At 52.2% G+C, this 15,165-nt stretch overlaps 1 protein-coding gene across 1 annotated transcript in view; it reads right to left on the bottom strand.

Annotated features, from left to right (window-relative positions):
• Positions 1–5,737: 5,737 nt before the first annotated feature.
• The window catches only part of DLG4 (discs, large homolog 4 (Drosophila)), an 11,908-nt gene continuing 2,480 nt past the window's right edge, over positions 5,738–15,165 (bottom strand). Inside the window, exons 4-15 of the mRNA XM_012655603.1 lie at positions 11,971–12,336; positions 11,676–11,778; positions 11,426–11,540; positions 9,927–10,103; positions 9,597–9,633; positions 9,478–9,505; positions 9,297–9,344; positions 9,109–9,210; positions 8,581–8,753; positions 7,528–7,637; positions 6,906–6,997; positions 5,738–6,670 (exon numbers count right to left, since the gene is read on the bottom strand). Coding sequence (XP_012511057.1) covers positions 6,564–6,670; positions 6,906–6,997; positions 7,528–7,637; positions 8,581–8,753; positions 9,109–9,210; positions 9,297–9,344; positions 9,478–9,505; positions 9,597–9,633; positions 9,927–10,103; positions 11,426–11,540; positions 11,676–11,778; positions 11,971–12,336 — 1,458 coding nt within the window. The 3' untranslated portion in view covers positions 5,738–6,563. The remainder of the gene's footprint in view (positions 6,671–6,905; positions 6,998–7,527; positions 7,638–8,580; positions 8,754–9,108; positions 9,211–9,296; positions 9,345–9,477; positions 9,506–9,596; positions 9,634–9,926; positions 10,104–11,425; positions 11,541–11,675; positions 11,779–11,970; positions 12,337–15,165) is intronic.

Here is a 15,165-nt window from a genome sequence, read left to right as displayed (position 1 = left end):
CAAACTCATTTCAGGTTGTTGACATAATCCAGTTCCCGCAGCCGTGGGTCTGAGGTCTGCATTTCCTTGCTGCCTGTCAGCCAGGGGCCACTGTTGGCTCCTAGAAGCTGCCCACATTCCTTCGTCTCATGGCCCCTTCCATCTACAAAGTCAGCAACACCATGTCCAATCTTTCTCAAGTTTCAAATCTCTCTAGCTGCTTCTGTGGTTTTAAAGGGGCTGTGTGATTAAATTAGGCCCACCTACCTGGATGATCACCCTATAATAAGGTCAACTATGTATATAACATATATGTGTGTATATTGTCATATATAAGGTCAACTATATAGAAATAACATAACAACGAGAGTGACAGCTCATCATAGTCACAGGTTCCAGGGATTAGAGCCTGGGATCTTAGGGGGCCGATTTTAGAACTGTGATTACCATTATCACAGTTCATAAAAGTGACCACCCTGTCCCCTCTGTGGAATGCAGCACACTTCCAGACAGCAATTCCAGTGGAGCAGGCTGGCCTCAGAACCCGGGAATTCCACTTCCAGGGCACTTGAGAAAGGCTCCCTAACGGAGATCTATAATACTGGCCTGGAAGAACAAGCAGAATTTTATCAGCGGTAATAAACAAGGGAGCCTGGGTAGAGGGAATAGAAGCAGAAGAGAAACCAGAAAGTCAGAAATTTGGCCAGAGAGGTAGCTTGGGCCACCCTGAGGAGGGCCTTAAATCCCAGGGGAGAGGCATTTTGAATGTCATTCTGAAGCACAGAGGTCTCTAACGTGGGGGACATTCACCCCAGGGAGTCACAAGCTCATCCATTAGAGTGGGAAGAAAACATTAGAATATGTAAAAATATACTTTTAATCTCTTTTCTCTAGATTTTCTATTTGGGGATATGTTTTATAATGTATATAACAAATTCATACAGTAGTACATGTGTATGAGTTATCTATTGCTGAAAAATAATCATCCCGAAACTTTGCAACTTAAAGCAATGAATGTTGATTATCTCACTCCGATTCTTAGGGTCAGGAAGGTGCAGCTTAGCTGATTGGTTCTGGCTCAGGGTCTCTCACAAGGGTGCAGTCAAGATGTTAGTCCGCGCTACGTTCATTTGAAGACTTGGCCGAAGCTGGAAGATCAGCTGCCAAGGTGACTCATTCACGTGGCTGGCAAATTAGTGCTGGGAGTTGTCAGGAGGCCTCAGTTCCTCACCACGTGGGTCTCCACAGGGCTGTTTGAGCGTCCTCACAATATGGCCACTGGCTCCCCCAGAGCCTCAGAAGTAACAGTCCATCATTTCCACGCTGTCCTACTGGTCACACAGGTCAGCCCTACTCAACATGGAAGGGTAGAGGCCACGAGGCGTGAGTACTAGAAGGGTACTCACTGGGGGCCGTCTTGAAGGCTGGCGACCACAGCATGCATAGCATTAAAGGATGGGTGAATATATGCAGGGGAGACGCACACTCAGAAACATTTTACTGATAGGGGCACGTGACAAACAAAGTTTAAAGACTTTGACCCGTGGACTACGGGAGCCCATGAAGAGTTGCAGGCAGGGCAGTGGTGAGGTCAGATCTGTAAGTTGAACAATGGCCTGGCCTTGGCGTGGCTGCTGCGTCAGAGGAGTGTGGCCCAGAGGCAGGGAGGTCAGGAGGCTGCTGTGTTGGTCCCAGTGAGAAACTGTGAGGCTGGAGGCCATAGAGCGAGGGCCACATGGGCAGCACTTTAGCAGAGGAATGAAGAAGACCTGGTGGCTGCTGACTGTGCAGTGAGGGAAGGGACAGGGTGGGGACAGCAGTGCACCTGACCAGGGTCCAGAAGGCTGCTGGACGCGGGTCTGGAGGCCCCGGAAGGATGTTAAGGGGGTGAGACATTAATGCAGCGGAGGGAGCCTGAAGCCACTGTCAGGCAGATCTGGTCCACCCTGCCCTCATCAGGAAAGTGGGTTTAATGCCCACCTCAGAGAGTTATTGTCAAGGTTCAATGAGATAATGAGTGGAAAAGCACATAGTATGGTGCGGGCACACACTAAGTGCTCAGCACATGCAGCTATTATTTTTATTACCCTCTCTAGCAGCACAGCCAAGAGTTGAATTAGAGACCTCAAGGACCACCTCGAGTGTGGGAAGAGGGGGACAGGGGGAAGCTTGGGATCAGGGTGGCAGAGAACGTCTGTCTCCGCACCCTGGAGGGTGCTTAGCAACTTCGCTGGGACGGAGGTGGGGTCCCGGGGATGTTAAGACAGCCCCCTCCCCTTCTATGGAGAAGGAGACCTGCGGTCTGAGCTCGCTCAGCCTTCGCCCACCCCTCTCAGAGCACTTCCAACCTCAGGTTTGGGATGAGCCTCCCTTGCTCTTGCCCCAGACCCAGAGGGTTGGGACTACACCTCGTGCCTCTCGGCACCCCAGGTCTGCAGAGACATCAGCAGATCTCAAGATGAGGTGACGGAACAAATGGGCAGGAGGGGCAAAGCTGAGGCTGAGCGCCCAACTTTGCAAAGAGGGTGGCCGAAGGTCCCACATCTCCGAGAGGCTGAGCAGGGTTGAGATAAAGCAAGAGAGGTCCAGGGAGACTCACTCGGGCCGGAGGGCTCAGCACTAGGGGTAGAGGCAAGGGAAGAGGGGGATCGCTGGGGCTGACAGGAGGAACTGACTCTCTGCCACCCCCAGGGCTTCGATGTGTCGACAGTGGAGAAGAGCCTGGCCTGGGGGGTGGGGTCTGAGCCCCCCATCTCCAGCAGGGTCTTTCTCCCTCCTGGCCCCTTCTCCCAACTCCCCTCTGTCCACCCCAGGCACACCCAATTTTTCGGCCTTGGGACAGCCAGGATTTTACAACCCAGGACCTCTCTAGGCCTCTTTCCTACTTTTAGAAGGTAAAAATTTTTTTAAAACTCCAAATGATTTCAGGTTTTATTTAGCTTTCAGATTTACCCAGTAACTGAAAATAGACCAAGAGGCTGTTAACAATGCTCATCACCATTTCCTACAGAGTGCTGGACACCGTGCTAAGAGCATTACGTGTACTGGCCCCTTGCTTCCGCGTAAGGATCCCTCGAGGTATGTAGTTGTTATTCCCATTTTATGGCTAGGGAAACTGAGGCTTAGAGAAGTTAAGCTCTTGGCCCACAGTGCCAGCGACACCACCATCATCTCTCACCTTAACCTCAGCAACAACCTACCTGGCTACTATTGCCCCCTGCTGTGTATTCCCTACTGGCACCCAGAGTAACCTGCTGAAGTAGAAACCCCGTGGCTCCCTCCTACGGCTCTTCACAAGCTTGTTGTGGCACTTTGAATAAATCCTGTAAGTCCTCGCTTACTTCTCTGACCCACCTCCTGTTCCTCTCCCTCCCCCACTCTGCTCCACTCAAGTGACCTCCTTCTGTCCTGCAACCTTCCAGTCTTACTCCTACCAGGCTGTTCCTCTCTCCACTTGGTACACCCCACCCCAGTCTCTGTCATCATTCAGGTCTCAACCCAAATGTTGCTCCAAGAGGTCTCCCTGACAGCCCTGTCGAAACTAGCAAGGACGTGCGCCCTGCAGTCACCTTATCTGCCGAATAGCAGTGTTATTGTAAATGATCCGCATGTTTTGTTTCCTTCCTATAGTCTGTCATCCCCACTGGATAGACCCAAAGTTCTCTAAGCACAGGGATGTTGCCTTCCCAGCATTCAGAACACTGCCTGGCGCCAAGGAAGATCCAAATAAGTACTTGCTGAAAGAAATAAAGGGGGTGGGAAGAAGAAGTGGCAGGATTTGAACCCAAGTCTGGGAGCCCAGGGCTCTGGTCCAGTAGAGTACAGTGCCCCCCGGAAGCAGCTAGGGAAGGTTCTCTACAGACTTGGAAGAATACATCTCAAGCGCAACCGTGCTTCCCCCTGAGAGGTATGTGGAATTAAATGGGAAGGGTTCTTTTTTTTTTTTTTTTTGAGACAGAGTCTCACTGTGTTGCCTGGGCTAGAGTGCCGTGGCGTCATTCTAGCTCACAGCAACCTCAGACTCCTGGGCTCAAGCGATCCTTCTGCCTCAGCCTCCTGAGTAGCTGGGACTACAGGCGTGCGCCACCATGCCCGGCTAATTTTTTCTATATATTTTTAGTTGTCTGATTAATTTCTTTCTATTTTTAGTAGAGACGGGGTCTCGCTCTTGCTCAGGCTGGTTTCAAACTCCTGAGCTCAAACAATCCACCCGCCTCGGCCTCCCAGAGAGCTAGGATTACAGGCGTGAGCCATCGCGCCCGGCCAGAAGGGAACTTTCTTAAAAACCATATGTACTTCTATATTTATTTGAAATTTTTTCAGGTACATGTATTAATTAAAAATAATGCATGCAAAATTAGGTGATTCTACCCCTTCTAAGTAAACTATCCTTAACTCCTTTAGATCCAGACACGTTACCTGCACACACCTTCCTCAGCTCCCAGATTTCTCCCTTCAGCTTATTATGGTAGAGAACATCGGCACAGCCTCAAACCATCTGCTCTTACACGGAACCAAGCTAAGAGGATTATTTGAAAAACATGCTCCGAAGCAGCGCTTCTCCACCCTCGAGACACCAGAATCACCTGGGAGCTTTCCAGAAATGCAGACCCCTGGCCCCACTCCCAGCATTCAGTGGCGGGGGGATCCTGTTGGACAAGCGGCTGCACAGGAAATTCTGCAGGGTCATCCACAGAGAGGGCCAGTGGTTTCAGTGACACCCCTTCAGGGATCTCTGCCTCTATCCTTGCATCAGTTTAGGCTGGGGCAGCCACACCCACCCCAGAAATCACTGCCCTGGGTCTGCCTATTGCAACCAACTCTCAACTTTGGTCAGGGGTAGTTACAAAAACTGCCCTTTTGCACTGTTAATGGTTGAACCACCACAGGGCCCTCTGCCTCATCCTTCCCTACTGGGGCTCCTGAGAATCAGAGGGAGAAGAGAATGGTATCACAGCTGGTGCCAGCAACATCTTATCTATGCCATAGCTGAGGTCTTCCTGGTGGAAACTTGTCAAGCACATGAACAGTGGCAGAAGGAAGGCTGAGAAGCACCATTCTATATAGCAGCATCTGAGAAGTTTCAGTTAGGACTTAGGGCCAGGAAAATCTGACTCCCTTAAAGAACTAAAATTCTTTCTCCTTTATAATAAAGAACTAGGTAATGGACCATTTCCCTTTTTGCCCTGACTACCAGGAAGCTGAGATCACATTTACCCTCATAGCTAGTGCATCTGTTTCTCCTATTTTTATCTTTGGCATTGAGGTTCTACTATCCAACCTTCATTATTTGCAAGGCTGCCTCAAATCTTTCCTATAGAGATGGGGCATAAAGAAATCTAATGAATATTCACACAGCATTTCTTATCAGCAAACCTCTGCACAGATCATCTCCAGAGCCCAGCTCTGCCCACGACTCCCCAAACACAAAAGAAGAAAGTTTCCTCTGTTTTCCTTTAGGGACTGTTGGGCTACCCAACAGGACTGGACTACTTTTGCAGGGCCCCATGCAAGTCCAGCCTCTTCTTTCTGAGTCGGGCAGTGACTCTCGAGAGAGCACCAGCCCTTCCCAGGCGCATTCTCCACCAACCGTGGTTCCTTGATTTGCCAGTTCCCCCAACAGCCCCTTTTCCAGGCCAGTTTATTCTCTCTGGGTCGGGGTGAAGAAGGATCTGACTTTATGTGACCCATACACCCCTGTGGCTCCACCCTGTCTCCCTCCACACCCAAGTCCCAAATAACCAGGCCACACACTGAGTTTCAAGTATCTGTCTCTTCCTTTCACTCTCTCAAAAGAAAAAAATAAATAAATAAATTGCAGAAGGCGGCAGCATTTCCAGTCTTCCCTGGCTCCCGGACACCCGACCCACAACCCCTGCCCCCCACCCTCCCTCCCACATTTCCCAGTCCCTAAACCCATCCCTCCCCTTTCCCCCCCAAAAAAAAAATCCCAGGAAAAAAAAAAAAGCCACAGTTAGACCTTCCACTCATGCAAACCGGCAAAGAAAAAAGGTGGGGGGCATGTGGAAGGCAGGGGGCCCGCAGTAGAGTCCCCTACTTCTCCCCCCAAAAACCACCTTTGAGAAGAAAAAAAGTGGAAAAAATAAATGAGAAATCAAGGGACATGGGGAGCTATGATGAGGGCAGGGCTGACCCCAGACCCTGCCTCAGGAGAGAACGGAGCCTGAGGCCCTGCATCCCTGCAGCGGGTGCTCCTTGAGGGGGGCCCTGACTTCTGGAATGTGTGTGGGAGAAGATGGGGGAGGGCAGGTGGCCCCCAGTGGGTGTGTGTGTGCGTTGGGGGCGGGGAGGGGGTAGGGGTCCTAAGGAGCAAGGGCTCGGAACCAGGAGCCCAGCTCCCCCCCAGACCCCAGGTTCCTGGGGTTCAGGAGCCCAGTTCTGGGGTGCAGGGATACATGCAGAGGAGTGTCCCCCCTCCAATGGGCTGGATCCAGTTAGAAAGGAAATAAATAAGAAGGGGTGGGAGGGAGGCCAGGGGGGTGCGAAGGGCTTGGGCAATTGAGTCCAGACCAAGGGCCCGGGTGATGGAGGCAGGGCGAGTCCAGGCCAAGCCAGGGCAGGAATCAGAGTCTCTCTCGGGCTGGGACCCAGATGTAGGGGCCTGAGAGGTCCTCGATGACACGCTTCACCTTGTGGTAGATCTCCTCAAAGCTGTCACCCTCCACGATGGCTGGGAGTAGGGTAGAGCAGGGAGTGAGGCCAAGGTCCAGAGGACACCTGGCCAAGGGGGTGGCACCATCCAGAGGAAGGGGCACCTTTTTCTAATTCTCCAAGCCAAAGAACCATGGGGCTGCACCCACCCCATAGGGGGCACCTCTTTCTAAGCCATCCACACGGTGGGGGCGGCTTTTTTGAAGCTGAGCAGAGGTGCTCTGTGTGCTGGCAACGCCTCGCTGCAGCCTCACCTGAGAAGCACTCTGTGAACTCCTGCTCCAGCTTGGTGGCTCTGTCGAAGGCTTTGCGGGCTTGCTCCTCTGTGATCCGCTTGTTAATCTCTCTGTGAAAGGGAGGGAGACGCAGACCTGAGGGCGCGCCCCACCCTGACTTTCACCTCCTCCTTCCACGGATGTTAAGTTGCAACCAGTATTTTCTTACTTGGAGGACACAACAAAATAATACAACTCCCAATATCCCCTGGGGCCACAGGTGAGCCCCACCCGCAACCCACCCCAGGTGGGTGTAGCTACTCCAGGGAGCTCTACCAAGGCTTCATCCTTCCAGCCTTCAGTCCCACAGAAGGGATATGAACTCTAATTCCCAACATCCCCGGGGCCCTGGCTCGCCTATCAGGCATGTGCCCCAGGGGCTGCTGGGAGTTGTAGTCCTGCCTCGCCCAAGGCAAGCAAGGAGGGGAAAGGCCCAGACTCCCTGCATCCTTTGGGTTCCAGCTCTCCATGCAGATCCCCCTCAAGGGCTGCTGGAACCGTGTCCAGAGTTGTGAGGGAAAGAGTTCAACGCAGAGGCCTCGTGAGGCCTAGGGCCACAGGTGTCGGGGAGCGGAAGGGAGACCCCCATGACCATACTCACAGCACATTCTCCAGGGAGCGGGGGCGGATGAAGATGGCGATAGGGTGCAGGTGGGCCGCCTGCAGCCGCCGCACGGCATTGGCTGAGACATCAAGGATGCAGTGCTTCCCCTGGGGGCAGGCAGGGTGGGTGGAGGGGGGCCAGCAGGTGGTGGGAAAGGACAGACAGAGGTACCAGGATGGGACACAGGACATGGAAAGGTGGGGAACAGGAGGTTGGCAAAAGGGGAGGGGACATGGATGTCAAAAGACACATGGGCAGACAGAGTCAGGGCAGGAAGGGGGTATGAACAGACAGAGTAAAGGACAGAAAGAAAAAGGAAAGGGGAAGATGGAGAACAAGGGAAGAGAGCAGGGATGGGACAGAATGGAGGGAGGAGAAACAGGCAGACCCAAAAGATGGTGGCAGAGCAGGGATAACAGGGGCAGCAGCAAGTGGGGTGGGGGTGCAGAAGGCAGCAACAGGACAGGTGGGGAAGGAAAGCAAAGGAAAAGGAGAAAGGAAGTAGGATAGAGGGAGGAGGGAGGGGAGGACGGACAGAGGACAGACAGATGGAAGGAACAAGGAGAGACAGATGGGAGGGAGGGGAGGCAGATGGAGAAAGGAGCAGTGGAGGGAGGGCGGGCAGTGTGGGGAGCAGCAGGGAAAAGGAGTAAGCAGGAGTGGGAGAGAGGAGTGGGGCCCCAGAAAAGGTGAGGAGCCGGGAGAGGGACAGAAGGGGGTCAGGAAAAGGGGAAGGACCAAGTGGGGGAAGGCCAGGCCACCAAAGACAAAGCCACGGGAAGAGAGGAGAAATGGGGCAAGGAGGAGGGAGGGGAACAGAGAAAGGGGACAGATGGTGGTGGGGAGTTTGGGGTCAGGAAGTGAGGTGGGGGGAGCGGGGCACAAGAGAGCAGGCGTCAGAGTTGCCCAAGAGGAGAAGGAGGTGGAGGAGCGGAGATGAGACCCAGCAGGGAAAGAGACAGAGAGAAAGAGAGTTAGAGAGAGCTGGAGGGAGGCAATGGGGTGGGGAGAGGGGAGGAGGAAGAGGACCAGGTGCCCAGCAGGTCCTACCTGCTCTGCCACCTCTCGCACGGACTGGACGCTGGTCCCATAGAGGTGGCTGTTGTACTGGCCGGCCTCAATGAACTTGTGCGCCTGAATGTCCTTCTCCATTTTCTCCCGGGATGACACAAAGTGGTAATCCCGGCCATCGATTTCATACTCCCGCTTGGGCCGTGTCGTATCTGCCAGGAAGTCACCCCACCCCCAAAGATCTAACCACCATCCCTCTAGCTTGAAACCTGCCTACATCAATCAAGCCCAAAAGAGCCCTCTGGCCCTTCGGTGGAAGGGGGCTGCTGGGAAGATCAACACTGAGGAGGGATGGAACTCCCTCCCCCAGTACCCTTGGGGTTCCCATGTCTCTGGCCAAGGAATGGCTATTGCAGAACATGAGGGTGGCTGAGAAGCGCCCTTCTCTGAGAAACCCTGTGTCGCCCTGCATACCAGTGCCCGCAGGTGGCTCTACCTATGGCTCCCACAGGTGGGGCTCCTCGGCCTGGCCCCACCCCCACCCGCATCCAAGGCCCCAGCACTCACGGGGAACACAGGATCCAAACTTGTCGGGGAACTCAGAGAGGAGATCATCATTGGCACGGTCCTTGGTGGGCCCAAGGATAATGATGGGGCGAGCATAGTGCACTGGGGAGAGAGCCTGGGTTAGGCTGCGCACAGAGAGGGAGTAGCAGGGTCTAGGGCCAAGGCAGGGACTAGGGACCAGGGCTCACCTTCCATCTGCGTCACTGTCTCGTAGCTCAGAACCGAGTCTTCTCGACCTGGTGGGAGGTAGGGTGTCTGCGAGGGGCTCCAAGGCAGGGGACCTGGAACCCCTGTCTCGCCTTCCTGAGGATGTCAAGAGCAGCTGAGTGCTCTTCTCACCCCACGTCTTCCCGAACTGGCCCTACCTACCCTGTGATCCAGAGCTGGAGCCCCAGTCCTAGGAAGAAAAAGCAGGTCAGGTGGTTGGTTAAGAGTTCAGCGCCATAAGCCCCTGCCCTTCCACCCAAGCTCACCCCTTCTCCACCTACCTTGGCCTTTAACCTTGACCACTCTCGTCGCTCAACCCTGTGGGATACACGGAGGGAGGGGGGTAGGGAAATGCCCAGTGAGGAGCTCTACGGTCCCCACCCTCTGGACCACCTGATAACCCCAACTCCCAGCAGGCTCCAGACCCCACGCTCCTCAATGAGAAGCTATCTACCCCAAAGGCTCATGGGAGCCATGGTCCCCAGGAGGGCCCAGCAGAGGACTCCCAAGAGGTCAGAAGGCAGACCCATCCCCTATTGGCTGCCCACTCTGGAGGACCTTGGGAACTTCCGTGCCTGTGGCAAGAAGGCTACAGACCCCAGGAGCCTCACCGTCGTTTGCTGGGGATGAAGCCAATGTCGTCGGTCTCACTGTCAGAGTGGACCCGCCGCGCCTGCCACCATTCCTCATCACTAGCGTCAATTACATGCAGCACATCCCCAAAGCGGAAGCTCAGGGCCTGGCTCAGGAAGCCGCAGTCCTTGGTCTTGTCATAATCAAACAGGGCCCTAGAGGGCAAGTGGGTATTGGTCAGAGGCTGGCTGAGGACTCCAGGAAGGACACACCAGACACCCTGGAGGTCTGCTGATGGCACTCCCATGGGTGCTGTGGACTCTGAGGAACCCAAAAACTGTGAGGACCAAAAGTTCCACTGTAACTCTTAATCACCACAACCATTAACCGTCTTTCAGTCCACGCCGAATGCAATTTCCAGAGTGAGAGTCGGAACTCCACCCGCTCAAGAAAGCAGTTTGCAAAACACATCACAAAGCTGCAGGGGTAACCTTGAATCTGCCAAAGTTCGTAAGAAAAAAAAGTCCCTCGTTTGCAAACTTTGGTTACACTTATCACTGTCAAATTCCTTAATGTGCCAATAAGTCACAACCCCTGGGGTCAGGACAAAAGAAGGAATGACCACTCTCTCTGAGTGGTCATACTCTGCAAAGATGCAGAGAAGCTTTGGGACAGGAGAAGGGAAGAGACCCCAGCAGGCAGGTAAGGGGCGAGCAAGGACTCAGGTCTGAGCCAGGCATTTGGGTAGTCGGGGGTGCCATCCAGAAGGGAGGAAACGCTGACTTGGCAAGACAGAGAACACAAGTCCAAACAACACAAGGAGAAAGATGATGAGCTCAGTGTGGGACATGTTGAGTGTGAGATGCCTGTGGGACATCCCAGTGGAAATGACCAGAAAGCAGATGGCCAGAAGTGCAGGTCTGGTCCTCTGGGAAGAGGTCAGGTCAGGGCTGACAGCTCTGAGAGACATTGGCAGAGCACAGCCGCGGAGGAGGCCATGCACGAGGGGACAGGATCAGGGAGGAAGAGTAGGGGGCTCCAGCAGAAGCCTGAACCGCAGTGCCGGCCCTGGGGGAGGGCGGGCAAGATGAGTCAATGGGAAGAGGAGCCCTAAGAAGGGAGCAAAGTGCCCCTGGAGAGACAGGAGCCAGGGCAAGAGAGCTGTGGTCCATCTCCCCAGGACTGCCACAAGGATGTGAAGGCTGGGGACACATTGAAAATGCCCTACAAGCCCCTGCTATGTGAGGCATTAACCTCCTAGGTGCCAAATTAGGGGGCAGTCTGGGAGTACTGGGGAAGGGCCAGGGTGACCAGGGGCTAGAAGGCAATTGGGACGCTAGGGGCACAGGCCATTTTCCAATGGACATGGAGGGTTTCCCATGTCAGCCTGTGCAGGCCAGCACGTGATCACGGCTGGGTGGCAGGCCTGGGTCGGGGAAGCTAGGGCCGGCAGGGTTTGGAGAAAGAGGAACAGGCAGGCACAGGGCACAGAGGAACCTGGAGCAGCCTGAGGAGCCCAGCCCAGGAGGCCTCGGACCTGATGTAGAAGCCCCTCTTTGGGTTGCTCCGCAGGGAGGCAGTCCCTGAGCCCAGGCTGCTATTCATGAGCTGCTCCCGAAGGTCATGGATCTTGGCCTCGAATCGGCTGTACTCTGAGGAAGGACGAGAAGATTGCTGAGCTCTGGCCCCATCCTACCACCCCTTCCACCCCCACTGAAGCCATCAGCTGGGGAGACAGTTCTGAGGATCATCTTAGCCCACAAGACCGGGAGCTTCTGGCCTGGTACCTTCTGGTTTATACTGAGCAATGATCGTGACCGTCTGACCCGCATTCTTCAGGGCAATGGCTGCTTGCTCATGGCTGGCATTGCGGAGGTCAACACCGTTGACCTAGAGAGAAGAGGAGAGGCCGAGTCAGGGGAGAGAGGTTGGCAGCACTTCTAGGGTCCAGGTGGAGAAGGGAGTGGTCCAGCAAGAGGACCAGGTTTCAGCCCACCTGCACCCCTCCCCAAGAGCTCTAGGCTCTGCCCGGTGGGGGGGGCGCGGGGGGGGCAGTGCAGGCAGGGGCAGGCCTTCCCTCACCGACAGGATCTGGTCCCCCTTCCGCAGCTCCCCACTGAGGTCTGCAGGGCCCCCAGCCAGGATGAAGGAGATGAAGATGCCTTCACCGTCCTCGCCACCCACGATGTTGAAGCCCAGGCCTGTGGATCCCCGGTGGATCACAATTCGCCTAGGTTCTCGGGGAATGTCTTCCTCCCCTAGCAGATCCTTGGCCACTGGGGAGTAGCGCCGAGGGGAAGTGGGGGTCATGGCTGTGGGGTAGTCAGTGCCCAGGTAGCTGCTGTGACTAATCTCATTGTCCAGGTGCTGGGAATAAGCTGAGGGAAGACAGAAGGAAGGATGAGATGAAAATGCATGGGGCAACAGCAGCCCCAGCCCACCTTCTCCCTAGGGAATGCAGACAGCCAAACTCAGGTGGAAGGGAAGTTATTCTGCCAGAGATACTAGGGCGGGTGGTAAAGGGGACATCAGACTATAGCTACGTTGGGGGTCAGGAATTTATAGGTGACATCAAAGGCTGGTTCTCCTAGGGGATAAAGGATTTCAAGGTTATATGTCCTTGGCCAGGGATGGGGAAGTCAAAGGGGAATGTTAACATCACGAAGCTTGCTTTTGGTTACTGTATCTCTTAAATCTTAGCCCATAAAATTCTTCTCCTTCTTTTCCCCCCTCTTGGCCATTCATTTGTTGAAAAAACTGGGTCATTTGTCTAAAAGAATTTCCCACATTCTGTGAGGGAAATTTAACAGGGAAATCACTGCTTACTTCCCTGTGGTGGTGTTGAACCTATGCCTCTGACCCTGTTATCTCCTGCAAACTAGTAGTCTGTTCTAGAGGTTCAATCAGATTGAAGTCCAATTTTTTGGAGTAAGTACTGTACACTTCATGGGTGGCGCTGTGCACTTCCCACTGAATGACCCCAGGATGCAGGAGTGCCTGGCTGGCTGTTAGGTAAGATCAATCAGCCGCCTGTCAGCCCCGTCCATGCGTTATAAAGTGCCCCCGTTGGCCTCTCACCTAAGTTTAGCAGCCACTAATGATTATTGCCTGATTCTGACTGATTCTGATACTCATCAGCTACTGCAAAATGGTGACAGTCTTTCTTTTTTTTTGGAAGGGGGAGCATTTCTTAGTGGAAATTCTTCTGTGAAGAACTGTCCAATGTCAACCTTTTGGTTACTCGGAGGTGCAATTTGTACACGAAAGGGAGGAAAAATGCTTGCCACTCTCACTTTTTTTTTTTTTGAGACAGAGTCTCACTGTGTTGCCCCGGCTAGAGTGCCGTGGCGTCAGCCTAGCTCACAGCAACCTCAAACTCCTGGGCTCAAGCGATCCTGCTGCCTCAGCCTTCCGAGTAGCTGGGACTACAGGCACACGCCACCATGCCCGGCTAATTTTTTCTATATATATTTTTAGTTGTCCAATTAATTTCTTTCTATTTTTAGTAGAGACGGGGTCTCGCTCTTGCTCAGGCTGGTTTCGAACTCCTGAGCTCAAACAATCCGCCCACCTCGGCCTCCCAGAGAGCTAGGATTACAGGCGTGAGCCACCACGCCCAGCCGCCACTCTCCCTTTATTTGCCAGTTTCAGATGAATTCCCTCACATCCTCCAAATTATTTTTAAGTTTTATTATGACTTCATGGATCATAACATATTTAATGAGTTTGTATGGAATGGCCAATAGGAGCCCCTTCAATTTGGCTCCTGTGTCTTTGACATGACCCTAGTAGTCTTAGACTCTTTCTTGCTTTGCAGTATGAAAAATGTTATAAGCTAATCATATGCATTTCTTGCCCAAGATCTGGATCATTTTTCCAAGGAGCCCAGGTTCCTTTCGGTAGGTTATGGTATTTAGGAATAGTACCATGTGATTTTCATATGGTTTTCCAGTATGACTTCATATTTAGTAGGGGCAGTCACACCTCATTATTCTTTTCCAAAAATGTCTTAGCTATTCTCCCACGCATATTCTTCCAGTCGAACTTTAGAAACAACCTTGTAAGTTCCCAGGGGGAAAAAACAACATTAAAATTCTGATTAGGACTGCATAAAATGTACAGATTAATGTGAAGAGGGTTGAGATCCTTAGCATATTGTCTTCCCATCCAGAAACACAGTGTGATTCTCCACTCCTTCCAGCCCTGTTTTATGTCCTTCAGTAAAGTTTCATCATTTTCATCATACAAATCTTACATTTCTTGTCAAGCTTGTGTTTCTAAGAATTTTATAGAGTTTTTCTATAGTGAAAGGGATCATTTTACCTATTACATCTTCTTATTGCTGGGAAGTTACTAATTCTTGGCACTTATCTTACATGTGGCTACTTTTTTTTTTTAAGAGATAGGGTCTCACTTTGTCATCCAGGCTGGCGTGCAGTGGGTGATCACAGATCACTGCAGCCTCGAAATCCTGGGCTCAAGCAATCCACCTGCCTCAGTCTCCCAAGTAGCTAGGACTACAGGCACGCGCCATCATGCCCAGCTAATTTTTCTATTTTTTCTAGAGATAAAGTCTTGCTAGGTTGCACAGACTGGGCTCAAACTCCTGGCCTCAAGTGATCCTCCCACCTCAGCCTCCCAGAGTGCTGAGATTATAGGTTAGAGACACTGTGCCCGGCCATATGGCCACATTCTTAACCTCCCATGTTATTTCTAAATTTTTCAGTTAATTCACTTAGTTTTTGATACAGATGGATAATAGTATAATTTACAAATAAAGATAACTTTGTTTCTGCCTTTTCAAATGTGATATCTATTTATTTTCTTGTCTTGCTAAACCTGTCTAAAATCTCTAAAGCAGTGATTTTCAACTAGCATAATTTTGCTGAGACAATAACATTTTTTGTTGTTATGACTGGGGTAGGGAAGGAGTAGCACTGTCATCCGATAGATAGAGACCAAGGATACTGTTAAATATCCTACAATGCATAGGACAACCCCCCACAACAAAAAAGTTATAGGGTCCAAAAATGTCAAGAGTACCAACACTGAGAAACCCTGCTCTAAAGCAATGAAGAACAATAATAGCAGTGATAAGAGGCATCCTTGTCTATTTCCTAAATTAATGAACATATTGATAGGATTTTTTCATTATGCGATGTTCATTGTTGGTTTCTGGTAACTACTTTTTACCATGTTAAGAAAAATTCCTCTGTTCCTAGTTTACTAAATGTTTTCATCCAAAAAGAGACACTGAATTTCATCAAATGTCTTTCC

The sequence above is a fragment of the Propithecus coquereli genome, unplaced genomic scaffold (genome assembly GCF_000956105.1).
Source record: "Propithecus coquereli isolate 6110/MARCELLA unplaced genomic scaffold, Pcoq_1.0 Scaffold482, whole genome shotgun sequence".
NCBI lineage: Eukaryota > Metazoa > Chordata > Mammalia > Primates > Indriidae > Propithecus > Propithecus coquereli.
Note: the sequence above shows the minus strand (reverse complement) of the source record. Positions and strands in the feature narration are given on the sequence as shown.